We start from the raw sequence: 24,541 nt of genomic DNA, 5'->3' as shown, positions 1-24,541 counted from the left end.
TATTGTAAATATTGCAGTTTAATTTTATAAGAAAATATAAACTTTATTTCACAATATTGAGTATCATTATATAAATAACAATTGCGTATAATTTATATATTCATTATTTTAAATATTGGCAAGTAAACAGTTACCTACTTTTTATTTTTTTTTACAAACTATTAAGTAATGACGTTTGCATGAATTCGATGCATTATCGAAACATATACAGCTATCTTTTTGACAGGAACGGACAGGCGATAAAATGTTATTTGTTAATATTTTTTTGTAAATACCTATTAATGAGCGAGCGTATAATGTGATCACGATGGGCGGTTGCATTGGAATAACTAGAAGCAGGAGTGGGCCCATAGAGGAATCTTCGGGATCGGTGTCGCGGCCTAATTCGGGTAGGTCAGCGACTGTCTGTCGCCGTGGAGAGGTGCGAGTGGGGCTGACTAAAGCGGTCTTTGTTTTAGGCGGATTGCGGAAGAACCAGTCACTGTGTCACGAGACGATAAGGTGGAAATCTGATATGCCGTTAACGGAGGGTCAATTGAGGAGTAAGAGGGATGATTTTTGGGATACTGCTCCGGCGTTCGAGGGTCGTAAAGAGATCTGGGACGCACTACGGGCGGCAGCAGTTGCCGCTGAAGCCATGGACTTTCAGCTCGCGCAAGCTATACTTGACGGTGCTAGTGTTTCTGTGCCAAATGGCTACCTGACAGAGTGCTATGATGAATGGGGGACCAGATATCAGGTAAATTGTCAAGTTGGCAGTTTTGCAATACTCACTTTGTAATCAAAAATAAAAATATTATAATATAATATTTTTTTTACATCTAAAAGTGCCTGGTTGCATGCTTCAAAAAGATCACTACTACCAGATGTAAATTTTAACTATGCTAAATGCAAATAATTTAATTTATACAGTAAATCATCTATATTACATTGAAATCCTTCAAATAACTATAAAAAATATATTTTATGCTTTTTTGGGCTATATGCCATATTTTTAGGTAAATATGTTATATACTATTTACAGTTTCTACATTAAAAGTGTATTATTAAAGAATAATATTTATGTAAACATAAGCACAAACTACTACTTAGATATATGAAAAAAAATATGTAGTTAAATATAAATTATTTTTAGTATATGACTCACATGTAAGATTATTTACTAAATAAGCATTATACAAACAATTACCTAATGACTAATTAAGCATTTTGTTGTTTATTAATATATTTCTTGCAGTAAACATTGTTCTATAGTAAAATGATGTATGTAATATTTTTCACGGCACAGTAAACTATGTAGAAATGTTTTAATTAGAATATAAATAAATACACTATGATTTTGTTTAGCCATAGAGCCTTTCAGCATTTTAGAAGGAAAGTAAACTGGCAAATAGGCCACCTAGTCAACATGACTGATCTTAACCCACCTTCCTGGTTCGGAAGGTATTGCTAACAGATCACATACTCTACTGACAAACAGTAATACTTAGTATTGTTGTGTTTCCATTTGAAAATTATCAGTGAGCCAGTAAAATTACTGGCACAATGACATAACATCTTAGATCCCAAGGTTTGTGGTGCATTGGTGACGTAAGGAATGATTAAAATTTTATACAATGTCTATCGGCAGTGGTGACCACTTATCATCAGGGACCATTTGCTTGTCAATCATCCTATTTCATAAAAAAGACAGAAAAGTAAAGCTAAATGCATAAAATGGTAATAATGAAGGTTTTATATTTGCTGTGTTGCACTTGTGATATTGATCTTGAATTAAAATATTGTAACTGGTCACTCTGCAATGTGAAACTAGCAATCTGATCCTGACCCTTTAAGTTAATGTTGCACAATTAGTGCTCATTCAATAGTCTGCAATTTGTCTGAGAGTGATAAATATAGACATTGCTGTTGTTCTTTGATCATTTTGTATATTGTGTTTTGAATTTGTAACAGATAAATTAATCACTAAATGACGACCGTCTCTAGGTTCCGATATACTGCCTGTCGGCTCCTATAAACATGATGAAGGAGGCGAGCGGGCGCGACTCGCCGGCGGAGTGTTCGGAGCCCGTGGAGGGCGGCGTGGCGCTGGCGTTGCGGCTGCGGCTGTCCACCGGCGGCCCCGACCTCGACCTGCCCGTCTGCTCGAGGCACACTATTGCGCACTGCAAGGCCAAGCTACACGTGAGTCCCCATTCCGTGATACGTCCCGTGTCGCTTCTGCTTTGTACTTTAATTAGTGGTGTCGCATCTAATACGCCTACTGTAAAAACCTTAAAGTGATTACGGCTCTTCTATCCTCATCACATATTCAGCTACAAGCGCCATACTTAATATACTACAGAAACGTCTTTATATACAACGTTCACAGCTTTTTTGTTATTAGCCCTAAATTTAAAACCGTAATATCTTCGAAAATACTCATTTAATATACATGCTCGAAAGGGCCATACTGATCTATATTAAATCCACATCCAGTGTATTTAAGGTACTTAATTGCATAAGGATTAATACCATATTGCTTAAAATCGCTTCGTAAATAAGTCATTATTTATTGTAAAAAATAAAGAATAAAGAATGGTTATTGTTGGTTAATCCTAAGAGATAGACATATACTATCGTGGAATTTTTTGTAGACCTTTTTAATGTATACAGTACTGTAGTACATTATTTTGATCTATCTCGTAGGGTACAGCCAGCGTTTTCAATGTAAGCTCAAAAAATGTGTTTTTTTACGACAAACAGCGAGAAGCGACTTTGTTTTATATTATTTAGTGATATGAAAAACATGCAATTTGCTTATAACTCTTATATGTCATGTTCAACAAACAGTGCTTGATTAACATATATTCAATTATAATACAACTCTATTCCACTAAACTTTTGCCAGTGTAACTACATCACTAAATTCAATATATAGGTTGTATATTTTTCTGTACTTATTGCAGAAAAAGTTCTAAGTGTAAATATACACGCGAGGCATATATTTACATGTCTCATCTCTAAACGAGTACCCGGCTTCACAGGCTCAGGAGAACATCGAGCCGTGGCGGCAGCGCTGGTTCTACGGCGGGAAGCTGCTCGGTGACCGCCTGCTGGTGGAGGAGGCGCGCGTGACGCCCGGATACGTGGTGCAGGTCATCGTGGCGCCCGATGAGCACGAGCCGCACAGCTAGTCGCGCGGCGGTGAGTGGCCGCACGCACACGCACACGTACACGCACGCACGCACGCACACGCACACACGCGCATATTAGTGAAACAAAAGCAGGACGAAGGTTGACTGAGCCGAGGTACAGGCACAAGGGATATTACATTTTAGTTCCCAAAGTTTTTATTATTTATTGGTTATTTGAGTAATGATTAATACTTCTTACAATACCTTTGTCTATGGGCCGTTGTGACCACCTACTATCAGATGGCCCACTTACAAACTATATTAAGTGAAGCTACCACCGGTTCGGAATGTAGATTCTGCCGAGAAGAACCGGCAAGAAACTCGGTAGTCATTTGCCAGTCCACCTATCAATATGACATAAAAAAATGCACACATGTACAAAGTACATAACACTTAACTTACGTTTTTATACATTCGTAAACTTACATTTATCTTTATATTTTAATTCTATAAAGTAGGGATATATAAAATTGTATTCATATTCCAATAGTTATATATTTATTTTCAGAAATATCAATCCAGGAAGTAACTCAGTGACGTAACCGTGGTCACGACCGACACAGCCGAGACTGGCTCTGATATTCTAAATGTTCCCTAACCGTAGTCACTATGAGAAGGATCTTTAACGGAATATGTAGAAATCATAATTTATCCTTTACGAAAATTTAAATCGCTGGACTTAACCGCTTTTGTTTTCAAACATTTAACATTTGCCGGTTACCCTTAAACAGTTATATCCAAGTATCAATAAGACTTTATCATATAATCTAATTTTTTGCTCTATATAAGACAAATTACTAAGATGCAGTAAAAGTGGAAATTATAAATATATAATTTATATTCTTATATATATAATTTGATCATGTCCGTCCGTACGCCACTGCCTCGTTTCGCTAAACATAGCCATACAAATAGCATTTTCTTCTGAAATTGTATATAAAAGTAATTAGTGATTATTTAAATATCGTCTCTCGTTTCATATGTTAGTTTTTTTTCTACTTTAAAGTTTAAACAAACAATAATACGAATAAGTATTGTATAAGTACGTTTATTAGAATTTATCATGTCTAAAATCTATCAAATCGGGTTACGAGTTAATATGTTACCAGTACAATTAAAAAAAAAAACTTTTTTTTTAATAAATACTTTAAATAATATAGATTCATAGCGAGAATATTTCTAGCGATTTAAATTGTTCGTCTCAAGGTACACCTGTATAAGACATACAATGGAATTTAAAATGAAATTAATAATGTGAAAAAAACTAAAATGATATCAGAAATATGTTTCATACTTAGGGTACTAAAGTAAATAAAGGACCTAAATCGTATTTGTAGTGTTTGTAGAGCTATTACTGTCGCCGAACTGTAAATATAGTAAAGCTAAAAATAAGGGTATTTGATAAAAACTTATGTACGCTTTCGTAACATGCGCACGCGTGCATGAAGCAAAGATAAAACATGTAATTAATGTATTTTCTACTTATCCGTATTCGAGGCCTATTGCAAATGGACTTATTTCAATTGAGTATAAATTAGAAACGCTTGACTAATTGAATCGAAACAAAACCGAGCTTTTTTGTTCAAATTATAATATCAAATTATTTTAAATTCCTAAAATCTGAAGAAGATTACTATGAAAAATACTGTCAAATATATCAAATAATCGTATTTACAAGTGCATATGTTGATGAATTTAAAAATATGCAAAGGGCGCACGTTCTCATATAAAATATTATTTGTATAGTTGCACGTTCTATGTGTCACCGTCATGTTTGTGGTAAACGTTTGTTGTCAAATAATTAATTCATTGGAATTAAATTTTTAACGAGTTTCTCCTTTATAATAAATTGTATTTATTGAAACAATATTTATGATTTTTCAACTTCTACATTAATTCAAGGAATGTTTGTGCATCATTGACATTATAGATCCAAAAGGTTATTAAATTAAAAAAGTGCGAAAAATACTAAAATGTACGAAATGAATGTACCAATGTTGATATCGGAGTGTGTCTGCGTAGAATCTGTTTTGACATAACTAATTTCATAAGATTTTGATTAAGAAGTGACATTAGACATTTATGCGTTGATTTATAATTATTTTTACATCTGAAAATAATATTATTTTGGATCGAACGATTTTCAGATTAAATGTATTATCATACATTATTAATTCGCATGCACTTTTATAAATAATAAAATAATACAATATTTTAAAGAGCAAGATCTCATCCACCAATGGGGAAGTTCAAAGATCATGCGTCAAATATAAAACGACCTTATTGGTTGATTTCATCGTCGAGTGGCGGTTGATTTTTTTTAACAATATTAGCGAGATAGCGATTATCTACTAAACTTATAATTTTTGTTTTGAATATATCAATATTAGTTCTATAATCATATGGTTTGTATTGTCGATAAGCGTCGGTCGTGCTTGACTTTACATGAACGTAAATTTTAAAATTACCATAAATTTTTTGCCATATTGAACTTTAATTAATAAAAAGGGTCTATCGAGTGTACGATAAAAATATAGATGAGTTATTTCAATATCGTGATTTTGAACGCCAATAAATTTCAATACTTAATTTTCTTAAATTCTTTGTGTTCAAAACTATTATAACTCACTGCCATATTTGTAATTGAACAAGTATCTTTTATTATTTATGAAAGTATCGGATTGGGTATTATAAATTTATATGTTCCAAAAGGCCATTTTATATTTCTAAAAACTATATCAAAAACATAATATGTTACCATAAATATATAAACAAATTGCTTATGTAATTATTTTTATTTGGTTAATAGCTTCATTATAAATCATTCATTTTTTGAGGTACCTGAGGATTGTTTTATTTATATGATAGACATCAAGTTTTATGAAATTCTGTCCAGTGAATTTAGCTTGTTAGCTTAAATAATATAAAATTATACTAAAATCGGCTATTCTCAAAAAAAAATTGACATAGTAATATCATATATCAATCAGTTACTTGTCTATCTGTGCTGTTGGAATTGACTGATGCGTGATTGCGTATATTTTATACTAAGGAGACCGTACTAGGAAGGCTATACAATTAAAAAATTGTAACGCGTGTAACTTTCAGGTCCTTTGACAAATGTATATCGCGCTCAAATTCGACCTTATGATTTGACTGCCATCGCATCCAAAGAAGTTATACTATGAAATAAAAAAGGGAGTTCGTTATTCCTTATCCAGTAATTGATAGGAACACATATATATTAACATCCTTTTGTTTATACGGCGACTTATATCAGCAATATGTGTGAATTTTAATAAAATTTTGTTTCTTAAATGTGATTGCTGTAAATTGATTTAGTATGACTGATGTTACTTCAAGACATGTGATAGCTTTATGATTATTTCAATTATTTCAAATTATGCCAGTTATCACGTTCAAAGATAGCATATCATCAACGAAACTATATCGTTAAATAGATATATTATTTTGAAATTAAAACTTACTAAATATAAGCGGTTCTATATTTCAAAGGTATATACTAAAATTTGTCTTGTGCCTTTTAATGTTTAATTTAAATATGTGAATTCATTCTAACACTGAAAGTATGAAGCGCTTATTAATTGTTAATAATCTCAAATTATATTATCTAGGTTCCAATTTCAAATAGAAATAAAGTTTGATGTTGCAAACTTCAAATATCACATATTTAAAATACTACAATAAAATAAAAAATAAAAATAATCAATTATATATAAATATTATGTACTAAAAAGGCCATTATTATTTTCTATATACAATGATATCAGTTTTGTAAAGTCTAGATTATAAATGTAAGATTATTATAATTTTAAATACTTAGTGCTAACAGGCTAGCGTAGAAAATATATATCTGTGTTAACATAAAAAAGAGGCTTAATTAATAAATAATCTGTAATATATTTATAAACAACACTTGGTTACCATAGATAACAAAAGATTATATTCATTAATATCAAACATAGACAAATTACAATACAATGTCTGGGTAAATTTTAATAATTTTCTGTCTCTTCGTATTGGTTTAGAAGAATTCTCTGGAACATATCTATGTAATTACATAGATTTATTAAATTATTTATATTATATGAAAGTTATTTCGAAAAAATGCATTTCCTTTCAAGACTTAGGAATTACTGTATGGTGCTAAGAGGTTAATTTCTCTCATTACCTATGTATGTTATACATAAATATAACTTATTTATGTTTGTATACATGAATTATTAAATTATAATTTTTTTCAGTGTATTTAAAAAGAAAACTATATTTTAATTCTTATAGTATATTTAATAAGGGAAACATTTAAGATCTGTAAACATTTTTTTTTACATAATTATACATGTCTTAAGTTTCATCGCCAATTAATTGTAAAAAAAATACAACTTGGCAACAACGACGTTTTTTTATTTGTTATCACGAAAAATTATTGTATTTGGCTTGATACATATCTAATGTTATTTTAATTATTTTTGTAATATTATAAAACTACATAAGTTTTAAATTATACGTTGTGAGTTTCAAAAGCATTTAAATTTTTTGTAAGTGATATATTAGGTTGTATGTACTACGTGTCGAGGAGATTTTTTCTAACTTTGGTTTGAATTTGTGTACGTCACATCACACGGCTTTAAATAATTTATCGAATTTGTCTTACTTCATCTGATTGATGCTGAGTGTGTAATAAGGGAATGTTTTTCTTATCATTTTATATTATAAAGGTGTCTCTATAGCTTTAAAGACTTGCTGCCCATATCCAGAAATGTTATATATATTTTAAGTATATATTATGATGTAAGTTTCCTTTTTCTTTTAATTAACTTTATTATTCTGTTCCATAGCAAATGTTATTTCAATATTCAATTCAAATTAATCAAATAATTAAATTAATTTATATTTTCATAAAGTTTTATAGCAATGCTTTCTCTTTAATTACACCAAGCGCAATGCTGGATTGCTATGGCGTTTTCAGGAGGATCGTAACCGGCGTCCTGTTTCAAGTTTAAATACCATTCGGGCAGTGAGTCTAGAAGTAATATAGGCTGATGATTTTGACAGTTTTCTTCGGTAATCAATGTATGTGGGCGCATCGAGCGAGACAAAATCGCAAATGAATGTGCCTAACAGTTACAAATTTAAAGCTGGCAACTGATATATACTGTTACCAAAACTGTAACGTGATCTTTACGAACGCAGTGTTCAGTCGTGGTACATTTACGTTTGAATTGAAGATAATGATTGCATAGAAGAGATGTTAATTTAGATATTACATATATACTCGAAGCACTACGTGTGTGGTAGCATGAAAGACTCCCGAAGGAAGGGATCCGAATCTGAAAAAAAACCTAGTGCTCGCCGCATTTGGCTCGGTTCGCTGTACAAAAAACGAACGAACATTGAAACATCTGTCATTGCGTTCGTTTCAGGTCAGTCGCCAGTTTAAAGTTGTGTCGTTTGAAATATAAATTTAAAAAAAATTGCCTGTTTGAATCGTTAGTAATTCGATTTTTTTTTATTAATGCAATTTTTATCGCCTTAAAAATGTAAAAGCGACACCTCTGTGCCCGCTATAGATAAACAGCAACTCCAACGTCCCTTGTTTACATTATACTTATAAGTATTTGAAAATATGCAAGAATATTCAAAAAATCTAGTTCTATTCGCGCTCAATTTAATAGACGTAGAAGTGAATTGAATTTCAGGCCATATATTTCTCGACTGGTACATATTGCAACCTGTTTTGACATATTATATTTTGTAATTATACTGACGTTGTGAATAACAAATACGGGTACAATCCAAAATTTTCTATATTTCGCTGTAAAAGAGCCTTAATATCAATAATATACTTAATTGTGCTCGATATCTAAATCTCAGTATTTATAAGTGTATATAATATGATAATTTATAAAAAAAAATAACTTTAGTCACTGATTGGAATGATTACATATTTTTATTTGCAATAATCATTAGTTACGATCTACTAAAGGTTGTAACGCACTGTTCGTCATTTCAATGGAGTTATTATATATATTATTTTGTTTTGTTTTTTTATTAAATTACTTCTCATTAAAAACCATCATGTTGCGCTCTTTTTTATTTTTATCTTCACTCAGTTGAAGAGCAACAGAATTTGAAATTAATATTTTTTTAAATTTTTAAATCAACCTATATAGCCAAAACTTACGTACCTATATATATATATATATAATATAACATAATATATCATGTATTATCGTAAAATATTTAATTTTCAACGTTAAATGAGGGCGTTTGTTAGAAAAATTGTAATTTTGATTGCAGTATGGACAACATATATGAAAAATATATATTGTTGTATTTTTAGACTTCTACTGTTCGTTGCATTTAGTAAAGAATGCGTTTTCTTTTGATATTTGTTAAACTTTAAGATAATTGATCGGATGCCTGTATTTTATAAGTCTGTAGATAGATACGTATTATATGATATGTTATATAATTAATTAAATAACAAATTCACGTTTATCGTAACCATGTTGTATATTTTGGATTGAAATTAACTTGTTTCATTATGATCGTCAATCGTGATCGAATTTGGACAAAAGATGGCGCTATTTAGACATTAGATGATACATTTTATATGATTGGTGTGATTAACGGACAATAAATTGATTTTTTTTCATCATATCATAATATTATTTTATAAAGTAATTATCTTTAATAAAAGGGTCGAGACCCGCTTCATTTACACAACACAAGTTACGGCCTTATTAAATAAAGTAGCGCCATCTCTTGACGAATTTGGACCTCATGTTTAATTTAAATTATAACCATTTCTGTCACACCGTATTGGAATTTAGAAATGTTTCAATAACCATATTATGTATCGAACATGTTCTATGCTACTACTAATTTATGTTATTACATTTGTTCGGTGTGACGGAAGTGATCGGAATGCGACTGCGTTTTGTAAATAAACAACTGTAGAGTGTGTAAGCAATATTAGCATTTTAAATTTTCAAATAAAAACCACTTTGTGAATAACTTTACGTGATGTTTTATTTTTACCTTTTGCTTTTTGTATTGATACTGTGAGGAACCTGTCAAGAATTGTACCAATTTATCATATTTTCAAGTCATCAGTGGAGCGGCGAGACTTTGAGACTGTATGACAAACTAAGGAGTTTGTTTGAACATTAAAGTCATTCATAGATGCCGTAGGCAGTCAAAATTTTACTCTTGTTTTTCTAAAGTGATTCGAGCAAATTTCTCATGCTCATACGTTGCAAAATGAGCGAACTACATTGCGTTTTATATTAAAAAGTTTTTATTCAACTTAGGACAACAACAAAATTGGATTTTTTTCAAGCTACATAATTTTTATTATTTGTGTTAAGAGTTTGTGTTCATTAGACTGAGCCATTTAACAGAAAAATCATTTTATTTTATTCTGAATAGCAATTATTTTAATGAAATTTAAAAAGTTTATTCTTAACGGATTTATTTACTAAAATTATATCCAATATCTAAATCTCATTGCCTTTGATTAGTTTAATTAATTTGAAACTACGTCAAAGTGTGAGAGTAGGTTATGCTGAATAACTGTTATAATAGTTACGTATAGAGAGTAAATATTTTAGGAAAACTTATAAACTTAAGTACATACATAGTGTGATAATAAAACAAATATTAGATAATAGGTTTGAGTGCGATAAACAAACATATGAATATAATGCAGAATTGTTTATCTATTACAATTAACAAAGCAAAGATTTATGAACAAACAGATATTTGTACGTGCACACACTACGGATGTCATATGTTAATATATATACTAGGAATTTTTACTATTTAATGTCACGAAAGAGTTAATAAGTTAACGTATTACCGACCGTATATGTCAACAATATATGTACAAATAGCATTTGCATACTACCGGTTTAAAAACTTATAAACACAAGAAAATAGGTTACGTATGTAAAGTTACATTTAAAAATAAGGTACAATATATGCAATAAGTAAGGATATTTTTTTAATAAAACAAAAATAACAAAACAAGAAACTACATTTATTACTTATAATAAATACATTACAATCTGGAATACTGTTCTCCGAACTTCAACGATATTTACACGTATTGATATAATCACAGTACTTCAGTTCGACTGAACGCATTGACCACGTGCTCAACGAACCCGCACCGCCCGTCGACTCCTCACTTGGGGATGTACTTGAGCAGCTTGATCTCGTGCGTGAGCCATACGGCCAGCGTCAGCAGCACCAGCGAGCCCGCCTGGTGGCTGGCGGCCACCGGCGTCGGCACGTACGTCAGCAGCGTCGTGATACCCAGACCCACCTGCGGGACGACATGCATTAGTACATAGTTGAGTCCGACCACATCATTCCAAGCAAACGAGTTTATTTCGTATGCTTAAAAAAGTCGTAATTGCACAAGGTGTAGTTTTCACAATAGGGTATTCTACTATGTTTGAAAAAGTACTTAAAAATGTTGATTTTGCTAAAAAAAGCCACAAACAAATATATTTCGGCAAAATAAACAATTTTTCTGGCCATAAAATTAAATGAAATTTTCAACCTTTTTTATTCCCGCAAAAACGCTGTCAGTCATTTTGGTGACGTGACTTTGATGAAAACAACAGTCGCGTATATACGACCGGCACTCATTCGACGTGAACAGTTATAAATATATGGTGTTTTTGGGAAAACAATGAATTACAATCGCGTATCAGATTATATTGAATAGACAGTTTTTGCCTATATAGATATGAGTAGTTAAGATTGATAAAAATATAATAATCAAGTGCGACTGTCTCTGTCTCTGTCTCATATAAAGAAACAGACCTCAGGTTCTGGGTTTAAATCCCACATCGAGTCGATAAAAAGTTAGAAAAAAAACTCTCAGTAACGACTCGGAATCTGGAAGTTCGAAGTGTTGTAAACTTCCAAATCCCGTGACTCACACAGCACGTAAGGCCGTTGGCCCTGCGTCTGAACTCTTCGTCTCAGATTTGCGGTCCCATCAGATTATGAGAGCGAGGTCATAGAGTGCACATTTGTTTGGGTACATACTTATGCACTATAATATGTCCTGCTTATTTGGCTGGTCTGACTTGAGATTGGCCGCCGGGCCCGGTGTCGATCAGGGCATCATCAATCAAGTGCACAATACGCAGGGTTACTAGCGAATCTCATGAAATTTATAAATCTAAGGTTTGTTTATTTGAGTCTTTCTCCTATGGGAATAGAGTACAGATTTGGGAGGCGACCTGCAGCCAGGCGGCGGCGGCGACGGCGAGCGCCACGCGGCGCGCGGCGGGCGACAGCGGGCGGCGCGCGGCGAGCAGCCCCGCGGCGCTGGCCGCCAGCAGCGTGCCCGTGCCGAGCACGCGGTGGTCGAACTGCACCGTCGTGGGGTTCTCCGTCACGTTGCGCGCGCGCGGGCGTAACGACAGGATGTCGCTCGGGATCCACTCGTCGCCCATCTTCGGGAACGAGTTGTACACGAGTCCCGCGTCGAGGCCGGCCACGAACGCGCCTGGCGACGAGGAAATGCGTCAAGTGTACGGGCGACAATTGAATCGCGATACTGTTACTCGGAGGCATCGTAGTAAAATAATTCAAGAAGATTTAATTTTAACCATATTGATGTAAAATATCATAATGTCTAATTATAATATGGCACTAGTATATTGTGCCCAACTTTCAACTTGCTAGGTAGGTCTGCTAAGCCTACTTACCCGAAACGGCAGTGAAGAACACCATGGCTTTGACTGTGTGCGCGAGCGCAGTGAGACTCTTCAACGCCTTGATTCTCTTAATCGTGTAGCCCGAAGGGAATGGACGAAGCATTCTCAGGGATCCGGCGACGAGGGCCGAGTACAGAATGAAGGCCAAGCTGAGATGAGCGGCCAGACGATATTGGGACACTCTAGGAACATCTGATGGGCCTTGGAATCTGTCTTCAAGACCGGATTTAACCATGTACCAGCCCATTAGCCCCTGAATGGAAAATTTTGTTTTTTAAATTGGTCGAATTATATTGCACTGTCATTGTATTTGTAAAATTAACGCCTTAACATTCAAGTTAATATAAAACCATTTTAATAATTTTAGGAACATTATCTTATTGATCAGCAAGCTATCAATAAGGTAATGTTCCTTGTTCTCCAAGGTAGTGGAGTCCATTGTTAACTGCCAGCTCCTGCGGTATCTAGGAGTACCAGCTGATTAGTGACCGCCAGTACGGATTCCGTCGGGGTCGCTCAGCCGGTGATCTTCTAGTTTACCTGACTCATAAATAGACGGACGCAGTGGAGAGCAAGGCGGAGGCATTAGCAGCCATTCTGGACATAGTGAAGGCCTTCGATCACGTGTGGCACAAACAGCTTCTTTCGAAGCTTCCTTCCTATGGGCTTCCCGGGAAATTATGCAATTGGATTACCAGCTTTTTGGCAGATCGGAGCATCAAGGTCGTTGTCGACTATCACCGTTCTATCACCCACTCTGTTTCTTCTGCATATCAATGACTTGTTGCAAATCAGTAACATTCACTGCTATGTAGACGACAGTACCGTAGACAACTCATACACCGGCCGTGCTAATATTTCTCGGGAAAACGTCGAAGAAAACCGGACCAAACTTGTGTCTGAAATCGAGTCTTCGTTAAACAAAGACTCGAACTGGGGCCGGCTAAACCTAGTTCACTTCAATCCCAAAAAGACGCAAGTTTGCGCGTTAACCGCCAAAAAAATACCATTCGTCGTATCTCCACGATTTGAGAACATTCCGTTAGCCGCCACAGCTAGTATCGGAATACTTGGCGTTGATATTTCGAGCCTCGTTCAGTTCCGCGGTCAATTGGAAGGCAAAGCCAAATTGGCATCAAAAAAGCTCGGTGTGCTCAGCAAGGCAAGACAGTATTTCACGTCGGCCCATCGCCTAAGACAATACAAGGCGCAAATTCGGCCTCACATGGAGTACTGCTCTCACCTCTGGGCGGGTGCTCCCCAATACCAGCTCCTTCCATTTGACCGTATCCAACGTAGAGCAGCTCGAACTATCGACGATCAAGCCCTTTCTGATCTGCTTGATCCTTTGGCTCTGCGTAGAGATGTTGGTCACTCTGCATCATCTACCGAATTTTCCATGGGGAATGTTCCGAGGAATTGTTTGGATTAATCCCGGCAGCTGAAATTCACCTTCGGACATCTCGTCAAAATTCTAAATTTCACCCGCATCACCTAGATGTCCGAAAATCCACAACAGCGCGATTTTTAAGACATTTTCTGCCTCGCACAACCACTCTGTGGAACCAGCTTTGGCCGACGGTTTTCCGGACCGATACGACTTGGGAACCTTCAAAAAAAGAGCGTACTCCTTCCTAAAAAGCCGGCAACGCACCTGCAACCCCCCCGATGTTGCAAATGTCCATGGGCGGTGGTAATCACTTTCCATCAGGTGAGCCTCCTGCTCGTTTACCCCTATAACATAAAAAAAAAACTCACAGTACTTGCAAGAAAATTTAGAGTAAGATTTGTCTACAATACTTTTTTGGTAAATTGCGTAGCTTTTAAATTCGACTAGCTATAACTATAACACTCCACTACCGAGATATACCGCAGTATACACTCACTTGCGCGGCCACGAGCACGCAGTAGGCCCCGACGCGGACCTTCATGGCGCGGTCCAGGTACCCGCGCGCCCAGAACCACGCGGCGGGCAGGAACACCGCGGCTCCGATGGCACGGCCCCACGTGCGGTGCGCGTACTCCATATACCAGATCCGCTTGAACTCCGAGATTGTAATGTTCATGTTTTTGCTGGGCAACGGAGTATAATATTAGAAGACACGAAATGTACGTATACGCTGGTTGGGCTTCGAGCGGGCCCGTCTGAGTGTGATGGTAATAAATACCCTGATATCAATTTCTCTACAACCAAGAAATTGTCGTTGTTGTCAATAATAATATTGCCGTCATAAATAATATAGATTGAGTGGGCCAGTGTATTCTCACATAAGATATATGATATCTTAGATGACATGGTAGGCTCCAATTAAGAGTTTAAAGTCTTTCATACTTTTTGCAGTATATATCATTGAGCTGCAGCAGCCTTTTCTTGCAAAACATAACTTTCCTAATGTAGGTATTGAGACGCATATATCATTCTTCTCCAGTTTCTCGTAGAAACACTTCAATAACTTCCATACTTGAAGGTAAACTTATTGAATAAGGGCGGGGGAATGGTTAGTGTCCATTTGTTTTAAAATATTAAAGCTGTATCAAAATCAGTACCACAATGACGTCACCACATAAAGTATAATACAATTGATTAAAATAAGTATATACTTACTATTTGTATTCAGGGTATTGCTTATATGTCTCAAATTCTGTCTGCCATTCTTCTTCACTTCTAGGAAGCTTTTCTCCTAGTAGCTTCCATGTCACCATTGAAAGACCAGACTCTGTTAAACGTGTTACTCCACCTTATAGAACAGACAATATGTTATTGCTATGAACAAAATCTTATGTTCACACAGTAGTTTGATAGTTGATAGACATTTTTTTAAACATGCAATATGTATATATTTTAATAATTGAAAGATGTGTGCAAATATTATTTGTATTTTTTACTAGCTAAATCAAGGATGCATTGCGATGGAATGCAATGATCTTATTGTGTTTATTCTAGAAGGTTGACAGATTTATACCTTTAACTTTTTTAAAAATTATTTTAATGTAAGTGTATCACCCCCCTTTATGTCTTTTTTAGCATGACCATCCTAATATTATATAAATGGGTTTGTTTGTGGTATATAATTCAATGAACATTGTTGTAGAATGCATTACTTGTAACGCATTCTACAACAATGTTCATGGTCATATGGTATAAATTAACAATGTTCATGGTCTTGACCATTAATTAATTATGTAAGGGTTCAGAGCAGAAAATGGGGATTAATAAATGAGAATTGTTACGTAATGTTTTGAAAATCGAAATTTAATATTAGAAATGTAGTTCCATTTTTAATTAATATAAATAATTATTTTTCTAATGTACACTTTGATTTGCATCTAAATTTTTTTCTGATTATGTACTTTTTAAAACGATAATGTGTTAGTAAAACAGGTAAAATACTTAAGTAACAAGAGGGTTCGAGATTTTATGTTCCTTTACATGGAGGTAGAGGAAGGGGGGTTGGTAGGCGTATATGTCAAAAATCGACAAAATCATCCTTACGTAATTAATGAATGGCGCCCTATGTGTATGTAAGACCGTCATCTGCAAAAATGTAAGACGTAAAATATAGAGCATAAAGAATGATTAAATATAAGCAATATATTGAAAAGAAGAAAAAATAAACAAACAAAAGAAAAAATATAAGTCATATTAAATACTTTTATTACAATATTTCTATTTTAACATCAAACTATGCCCTAATTAATATTATTTCTAACATAATATATAAACATTGTATTATATATTTAATTGAATTTAATCACTGTCATAAATTCAAGGAACAATAAAATATATGTGAATTTTAAACTAGTTCTAAATTAACACTTATTATTTTTTATTGTTCATTAACTTAATGTAATTAAATGAAAAGATTACCAAATAATATTTATCAATTTAAATATTATTTAATATCTTTGCTTATTAAACTAAGAACAATATATTTGATAAAGATTTTAAGAATCTTAAAACAAAGATCATAATATACCTTCTCATCACATATAATATTATTTTAAAATGTTAATGTAACAGTTTTGGTATAATAAGATCATTAATTATAAAGACTAGACAGAAGCCCTACCTAAATGGTATAAATTAACTATCCCTATCAAAAGACCAATCTACAAGTCTAGGACATGATAAATGTACATTGTACAATATAATAAACCAACAATATATCATAAAAAAAACAATACATTCCCATAGCATATAAACTATTACCCCTCTCGTCTACATTCCAAGAAATTTGCAAATTATTCATAGATGCTTATAGACAACTATAAAAATCCTAACATGAAAATAAAGATTTAATATACCTATTTGCTGCCATTAGTAGTACTGACAATAATATTAATTATATAATAGATGGAAAATAGTAGCGTCAAGTATCCTGCAACCATACCTAGGACTACAGCAGTAAACACCATTCCACTGCAGCCAAGAAGCCAGTACCCAACTGCTTTACTCTGCTTTGGCTTAGGTGATGTAGAGCAGAATCTTGCAATAATGCCATTTGATTTGATCAAGTCCCGTAGCTGAAAATAAAGTTGATTTAAATTATTAATTATTCAAAGTTTATAATTTCAGTATTTATTTGTAAAAATTTACATATAATTTGTTCAAGGTAGCAACATGTGTTACATTAGGCATTACATTATAACATACATGCATTCTGTTTGGTTACATTGCCACACACATCACACACACACTAACAATGGTGCCAGAAAAATCACATTTCCTATCAAAGTAAAAATTATAAGGTTTATTAATAAATCTTAAACATTGTATATAATAGGTGTACTTATTCATGAATGCTCTTTTGTATCGTAAATATCAAAATTTTTTAGGTCTTCAATTATTATTGGTTATATTAAGTACATATATGTTATGTAGAAATGTTTCAACCCACAGAAATGCTATTACAAATTTTATTAGGATTTAAAAGTAAAATATATTAATAGTTTAAAAATATTTATGATATACTATTATTTTATACACATGGTTTAAAAAAATTGTGTCATTATATAAATGCTTTTCTTTTATATAAATAACTCTTATGAGTGTATCTGTGGGTTGAAACATTTCAGTACAACAGTGTCTAATTATAGAATCATATATTCAGGTAAAGCATATACTTACAGTAAAACATTTATTAAATCCTGTATTATTTTTTATGGTTCTAGCCGATGTAATTAACTTCCTTGAGGCCAAATGGCTGTGTATACTTGTGTTTGATCTCAGCAGCTTACTTGGAGCCACTTTCAACGACTGAATACAACGACATCCTTGTGTTATCCACATTGTCACTGGAATAGTAATTTATATTTATAAATTAAAAAATAGGTTACAATAATATTTGGTAGTCAATTGCTTAATTTATCACTATAGTTAAGTTAATATGTTGGCAGAACATAACCGATAAGGATTGACATTATTATCACAAATAAGTACCCTAAATAATCAATATTTTTATCGATTAAATAAATAATTCAACGTACCTATTGTCGGTGTTCACTAAAATTATTGTGAAAGTATTTAATGTTGAATCGTACCATATACTAATTTCAGTACACTCACAAATTAAAAAAAAAACTAATTCAAATAAAAGTTAATTAAAATATTTTTATATTGCAAAATTTTTAAAGTATTATTAACTCTTGCATATTTTGTACAACTTGATGCAACTGTAATGTCAGATGTTGACTTCGTCCGCACCAATAGCACGCGACACGCTTTCGGAATTCGGATTACGGAATACGGAATAGTCGGAATTCCGCTAAAGTTAAATGTCATTAATTGTCAATGTCATTAGTCTCATTACATTTATGATTAAAATAGAATAAAAAAAAAAAACAAAATTATTAAAAGCCATTAAACTAAGATTCGAAATTAATATTTAGTTATATTTGTTGTAAGAAATGAATTGAAATAATAAAAATTATATCTTTATATTGCATTTATCATTAATTGTATTATATCTACTGTTATATTGATTCTACTGTTGTGTTGTATTGCTTGTACCAAAGCGTATGAAAGTAAGTTAAATAATTTGTGGATGAAACCGATGATATTATCACTATATCAACGATACAATATATATATTTATATATGGGACAGTGTTACCAACTAGAACATTGCCTTAGGTAGAAGCTAAAATTGGCATCAAAAAAGCTCGGTGTGCTCAGCAAGGCAGGACAGTATTTCACGTCGGCCCATCGTCTAAGACTGTACAAGGCGCAAATTCGGCCTCACATGGAATACTGCTCTCACCTCTGGGTGGGTGCTCCCCAGTACCAGCTCCTTCCATTTGACCGTATCCAACGTAGAGCGGCTCGAATTATCGACGATCAAGCCCTTTCCGATCTGCTTGATCCTTTGGCTTTGCGTAGAGATGTTGGATCGCTCTGCATCTTCTACAGAATTTATCACGGGGAATGTTCCGAGGAATTGTTCGGATTAATCCCGGCTGCTGAATTTCACCTTCGGACATCTCGTCAAAATTCCAAATATCACCCGCACCACCTAGATGTCCGAAAATCCACAACAGCGCGATTTTTAAGACATTTTCTGCCTCGCACAACCACTCTGTGGAACCAGCTTTCGCCGACGGTTTTTCCGAACCGATACGACTTGGGAACCTTCAAGAAAAGAGCGTACTCTTTCCTGAAAGGCTGGCAACGCACCTGCAAGCCCCCCGGTGTTGCAGATGTCCATGGGCGGTGGTAGTCACTTTCCATCAGGTGAGCCTCCTGCTCGTTTGCCACCTATGACATAAAAAAAAAAAAGCTTGAAATATAATATCAAAAATTAGTACTTCTTCGGAATATTAAAAATACTTTTTAACTGCATGTCAAAAATTAAATACATACAATAAAATAATAATAATTATTAAAAAACTACTATAACACTCACTCATAAATTACAAACTGTTTACAATTCAAACTTTTAATAAAGTAGACATTGCAAATAAGTGTAAGGTGAGGTGAGATTGTCCATTTCGTGCGACTTGATTTTGTGCCTTAGCGAACAACTTCACCTTGTAGTTTTCACATCATTCTGTGCGCGAGCCTAAACAAAAATAACTTTATTTTTTTTCATAACGCGTCAAAGGTAAAACTTCAGTACAAATACAGAAACTTTAAAAGTTGATACATATTTTAGATCTACCGAAAAGTTGGTAGAGTTGGGAGTACTGCAGTAAGAGTAATAGTGTTCTGAGTTTTAACACCAATATAGATACTCAAAAAACATCAATGAAAGTGTGACGAGGGATTTTATAACCAAAAAAGATTTTTAATTCTTTTTCTATTGTGCCTCACGATATGATTCAAGACTTACCACTATCGACGAGATCTAGGATTTTTTCACTCCCCTCATCCTAAATTAAGAAGATCTTACCACTGCTAAAGGAAAAGAAAACATGTCAATTCAATTGTAAGTGTTAAATCTAATATCTACTATAGGTATTTCATGAATATTTTTATTTCGTTATACGCTTCTTTAGAATTACTAGTAGTTAAAGATGACTTATTAAGGCGAAAATTTATAAAAGTTATTAAACAGCAGAAAATATGATTGGATGCCCTAATAATTAACAAAGATTTGATGATTATAAAAAAAACTGCATAGACTAATAAAATCTGCAATTCTTTTTACTCTGATTGATATTTGTAAATGTTTCGTAATACAAAACGCAGGTGCGTCCTTACGTTGAATATTGCTCTCACCTCTGGGATGACTCCGCTGAGTACTTAATGGAAGCCTTGGATTAATTGTAGCGACGTGCGGTCCGCATTATTGGCGACGTAAAGGTCACAAACACCCTCGAACCTATGCGTTGCGTCGAAAAATAGCAGCGCTGAGCGTTTTCTATTGACTGAATTATTCTCCCTAATGCCTGCATCCCTTTTCCTTCACAAATTTACGCGTGTTGGCTCGCGACGTCACCCCTAATTGTGACATCGATCCCATCGCACACGAAGAAATTTGGCAATTCTTTTCATTGTCGCACCACCAGAAAATGTAACTCTCTGCCAGGACACGTGTTCACCTCCTCTTATAACCTGGTTGCCTTCAAACGAGGCGTGAAGAGGCATCTTGTGGACTGGCATGGCGAGGGCGACCAGTGCAGCTCATTGCTGACTGCACTGGTCGTCTTCGCGATTGGACTTTAATAAGTTAGCTTCCTGACTAACTAACGCCAATTACACATGAAAATTAATATTGTGAAAACACAGTGAAATAAAATATGGGGTGTAACATGAGACGAAGAACAAAATGTGACAATGAAAGAGTGTGTATGAAAGTTGGCAGTGTAATGTGTAATTATACAATTCTGCACTTAAAGCCTTTGGCCCTGTACCCGATTTCTTGTTATATCGGACTTCAGTAACATAGGATTACAAGAGTTTTCAGATCATATTCTTGCAGGTGTGTGACCTGCAAGAATATGCCAGGTGTTAAAATGTGGAGTAAAACAGATTTTGACGCAGACACATATTTGCGCGGTAGGTTTTTTCCAAATCTCTTAGAGTTCTTTGTTACGAATCTTTGAGTTTCTTCAAAAACTCGCAAGCCGCAAATTTAGTTAATTTAGCGCACCTTTAGTCGTTCTAAAGATACTAAAAAGAAATTGGTAATAGATTATAAAAAATGAACACGCATATTAATAAGTTTACTTTTTATCTGGGATGTGATTGATTCCAATTACAAAATAATCTTTCATGTAAAGACAAAAATTCTAAAATATATAACCTTCTACAAACACAATAATTGAGCTTAAGCTTTACGAAGTTGATATAATATTATGTTTAAGTTTCCAATTCTCTGTAATCATTTGATAGCGCTTTGATGTTTTGCAATGCATATTTAAATTCTCTTTCTTCTAATCCTTCACCAACGTAGTGATGTACAAAAGCGCGTTTTGCATACATTAAGTAAAATTTTTTACAAAGACGCTCCCAAGCTACCCGTACAGCTGATGAGTTGGATACCATTACAACTGCTCTTTGCATCGCAGCTAAATCACCACCAGGGACAGTTGTTGGTGGTTGAAAATTTACACCAATCTGCAATAATGTTAAAATTAAATTGTTTTGAACTAAATATTCTTTTTGTTTACATATTTACTATCACTAACAAAAAAAAAAAAACATAATATCTTGTTTGGATACCTTAATTTTTTATTGATTTGAAATACCTTATTTGTATTTGAAATTGATACTATATACTATATTTTAACATTAAATGTGTTTGTTGGATAATAATGGATTAATCATCGATTTTACAAAAAGATATTAAAAAGTATTTATATAGTGAAGTTTTATTATTCTTTACGAATGTGGTTACAAGGTATATGATTTATGTATAGACGAAAATCCAAACCTTAAATCCTGTTGGTGACCAAGGTACAAATCTTATAGTGCGTAAGCTTTTTATGTGAGTAATAGTTGAATTGATATCATTCGGATTAATATCTCCTCTGAATAATAAACAACACGACATGTAGCTTCCATTTCTCGGGTCACACTTGATCATCTGATTGGAAGGTTCGAAACAGGACATCATCAACTGTTGTGTGGTCATAGTTTCGTGCATTGATCTAGACGGCGGAACGAACGGAGCGAATGTAACTAAAGGATAATGAATTCTTGGATAAGGTATTAAATTTGTTCTGAATTCTACCAATTCCACATTTAAAGAACCTTCAAATCTCAATGACGTCGTCATACCGGATACTACCTGTAAAAATAATAAAATATATTTAATTTAAATATGCAAAACGTCAAGAATTCTATCAATATAATGATTCTAAGCATAAGCTTAGACATAAGTCTACTCCTCGTGGTTATGGAATAATTGTCATTCTACCTAAAAAATGAATATTATTGTGAATATACCATAATGTTGTTTTAAATCTATTGCAACACGGCCTGTAGTATTAAAAGAAACATAGCGGAAGAAATCTCCAAGGTTAAAAAGAGATCTTAACCGATGGTCGATATAGTCGGAGTCAGCACCTTTAAGTTTTCATCTGCTTAATTTGCGTTCATAGTTTATCTTATATTCGACAGTAAAAGAACCATATTGACATAATCTGAACGTGTCGGATAAAATTCCGTGTACACATGTGTACATGTGAGGACTCCAAACTATCAAAGTGTTCTCAATGCAGCGTGACGCTTAAAGGATGCTATTTTTATATTTACCATATAAATATATGAAGTACTCTACCTGGGCAATAAGTCTGTTTAAATTTGTGTAAGTAGGACGCGGTACGTCTAAAAGACGGGCTAAAATATCATACAATGATTCATTGTCAAAAATAAAGCACACATCTTCTGTATCCATACATGCATGCGTTGTAAAAACAGCATTATATGGTTCTACAATAATTGGCGATATCTTAGGAGCTGGATAGATTGCGAATTCTATTTTCGAGAGTTTTTTGTAATCCCTTGTCAGTCCATCCAGTAAAAGTGCTGTAAAACCCGATCCTGTTCCACCTCCAAAAGATCTAAATATTATGAAGCCTTGCAGGCAATTACATTCTTCAGCTACTAATCGAATTCTGTTTAATGCTAAATCAATCATTTCTCTTCCAATGCTGAAATAACCTCTTGCAAAATTACTAGCTGCGTCTTCTTTACCGGTAATTAAGGATGTAGGGTGAAAAAGGCTGCGATATGTTCCCGTTCTTATTTCATCTAAATCAAAAGTATCAATTAATTATATCATCTTTATATGATATGCTACGTAATTTTTAAAATACCTATTGGTATAGGTTCCAAATCAACCATGACAGCTCTTGGAACAACTTTACCACCGCCAGTTTGATTAAAAAATGCTCCGGAACTTATATCATTGGAGTGCGCTAGTATACCGTCAGGCCTAATGCCATGTTCCAGACAATATAATTCCCAGCAAGCGTTTCCAACTTGAACTCCAGCTTGACCAATATGAATGTGTATTACTTCTTTCTGAAATAGTTCTCAGTAAGTATATTGCAGTATTTTTTATTTATTTTAAATCATGCTAGTAATTCGGTCTCACAATTGCCATTACTCTAGTATTTTACTAAAAATTTTGAAAAATAATGTGATATATTTTTATTAATTATATATTTTTTACATATTTCTTGTCATCTTTTTGATGTATTTTAAAGTAAACTGTCTCCCTGACAATAGTTTACATTTATTTCTTTAAAATCAAATTGGTCTTGCGTAGCTGTTACCAAGGTTTTGAGTGTAAGTATTATCTGGGGTATTTTTTTCCTCATTATTTATTTTAAGAAAGAAATGTTAGTATTACTTATTCCTTTTTACTAAATGAATACAGTATGGATGTATATAGGATATGTTTAAGAACAATAATAAATATTCATTTAAATACATGTCAATAAATTATATTGTATAATCCGTTTATATAAATAGACATGTATCTATATACACCGTATACTGCTGGATGTATACCGTATCGTACCTTACGATACGGTTTATCATAAACCGTATCTGTTCGTAAAAGTACTGTAACTAAAGTGTTACTGTAACAACAAGTTAGTTCTCAAAGTTATCCAATTTGGAGGTTGCTTGAGAGGAGAAACGACACAACAG

The 24,541-nt window shown here is 33.6% G+C and overlaps 4 protein-coding genes across 4 annotated transcripts in view; 2 read left to right on the top strand and 2 right to left on the bottom strand.

Annotated features, from left to right (window-relative positions):
* The window catches only part of LOC113395185 (protein TANC2), a 311,678-nt gene that overhangs the window by 250,411 nt on the left and 36,726 nt on the right, over nucleotides 1–24,541 (top strand). The window lies entirely within an intron of this gene.
* Nucleotides 205–4,969, top strand: LOC113395180 (uncharacterized protein). The gene is made up of 5 exons (XM_026632748.2): nucleotides 205–389; nucleotides 459–739; nucleotides 1,987–2,184; nucleotides 3,027–3,186; nucleotides 3,685–4,969. The coding sequence occupies exons 1-4, from the start codon at nucleotides 308–310 to the stop codon at nucleotides 3,174–3,176; spliced, it is 711 nt and encodes a 236-aa protein (XP_026488533.1). The 5' UTR covers nucleotides 205–307; the 3' UTR covers nucleotides 3,177–3,186; nucleotides 3,685–4,969.
* On the bottom strand, nucleotides 11,223–18,293 carry LOC113395169 (cytochrome c oxidase assembly protein COX15 homolog). Its single transcript, XM_026632732.2, has 7 exons — nucleotides 18,069–18,293; nucleotides 17,332–17,464; nucleotides 15,546–15,678; nucleotides 14,827–15,013; nucleotides 12,932–13,193; nucleotides 12,461–12,729; nucleotides 11,223–11,529 (listed from the first exon to the last, which is right to left on the bottom strand). The coding sequence occupies exons 1-7, from the start codon at nucleotides 18,228–18,230 to the stop codon at nucleotides 11,389–11,391; spliced, it is 1,287 nt and encodes a 428-aa protein (XP_026488517.2). The 5' UTR covers nucleotides 18,231–18,293; the 3' UTR covers nucleotides 11,223–11,388.
* Nucleotides 21,600–24,058, bottom strand: LOC113395183 (tubulin alpha-1C chain-like). The gene is made up of 5 exons (XM_064216201.1): nucleotides 23,982–24,058; nucleotides 23,701–23,908; nucleotides 23,163–23,635; nucleotides 22,314–22,670; nucleotides 21,600–21,997 (listed from the first exon to the last, which is right to left on the bottom strand). The coding sequence occupies exons 1-5, from the start codon at nucleotides 23,988–23,990 to the stop codon at nucleotides 21,740–21,742; spliced, it is 1,305 nt and encodes a 434-aa protein (XP_064072271.1). The 5' UTR covers nucleotides 23,991–24,058; the 3' UTR covers nucleotides 21,600–21,739.

This window comes from Vanessa tameamea, chromosome 11 (genome assembly GCF_037043105.1).
Source record: "Vanessa tameamea isolate UH-Manoa-2023 chromosome 11, ilVanTame1 primary haplotype, whole genome shotgun sequence".
NCBI classification, from domain to species: domain Eukaryota; kingdom Metazoa; phylum Arthropoda; class Insecta; order Lepidoptera; family Nymphalidae; genus Vanessa; species Vanessa tameamea.
Note: the sequence above shows the minus strand (reverse complement) of the source record. Positions and strands in the feature narration are given on the sequence as shown.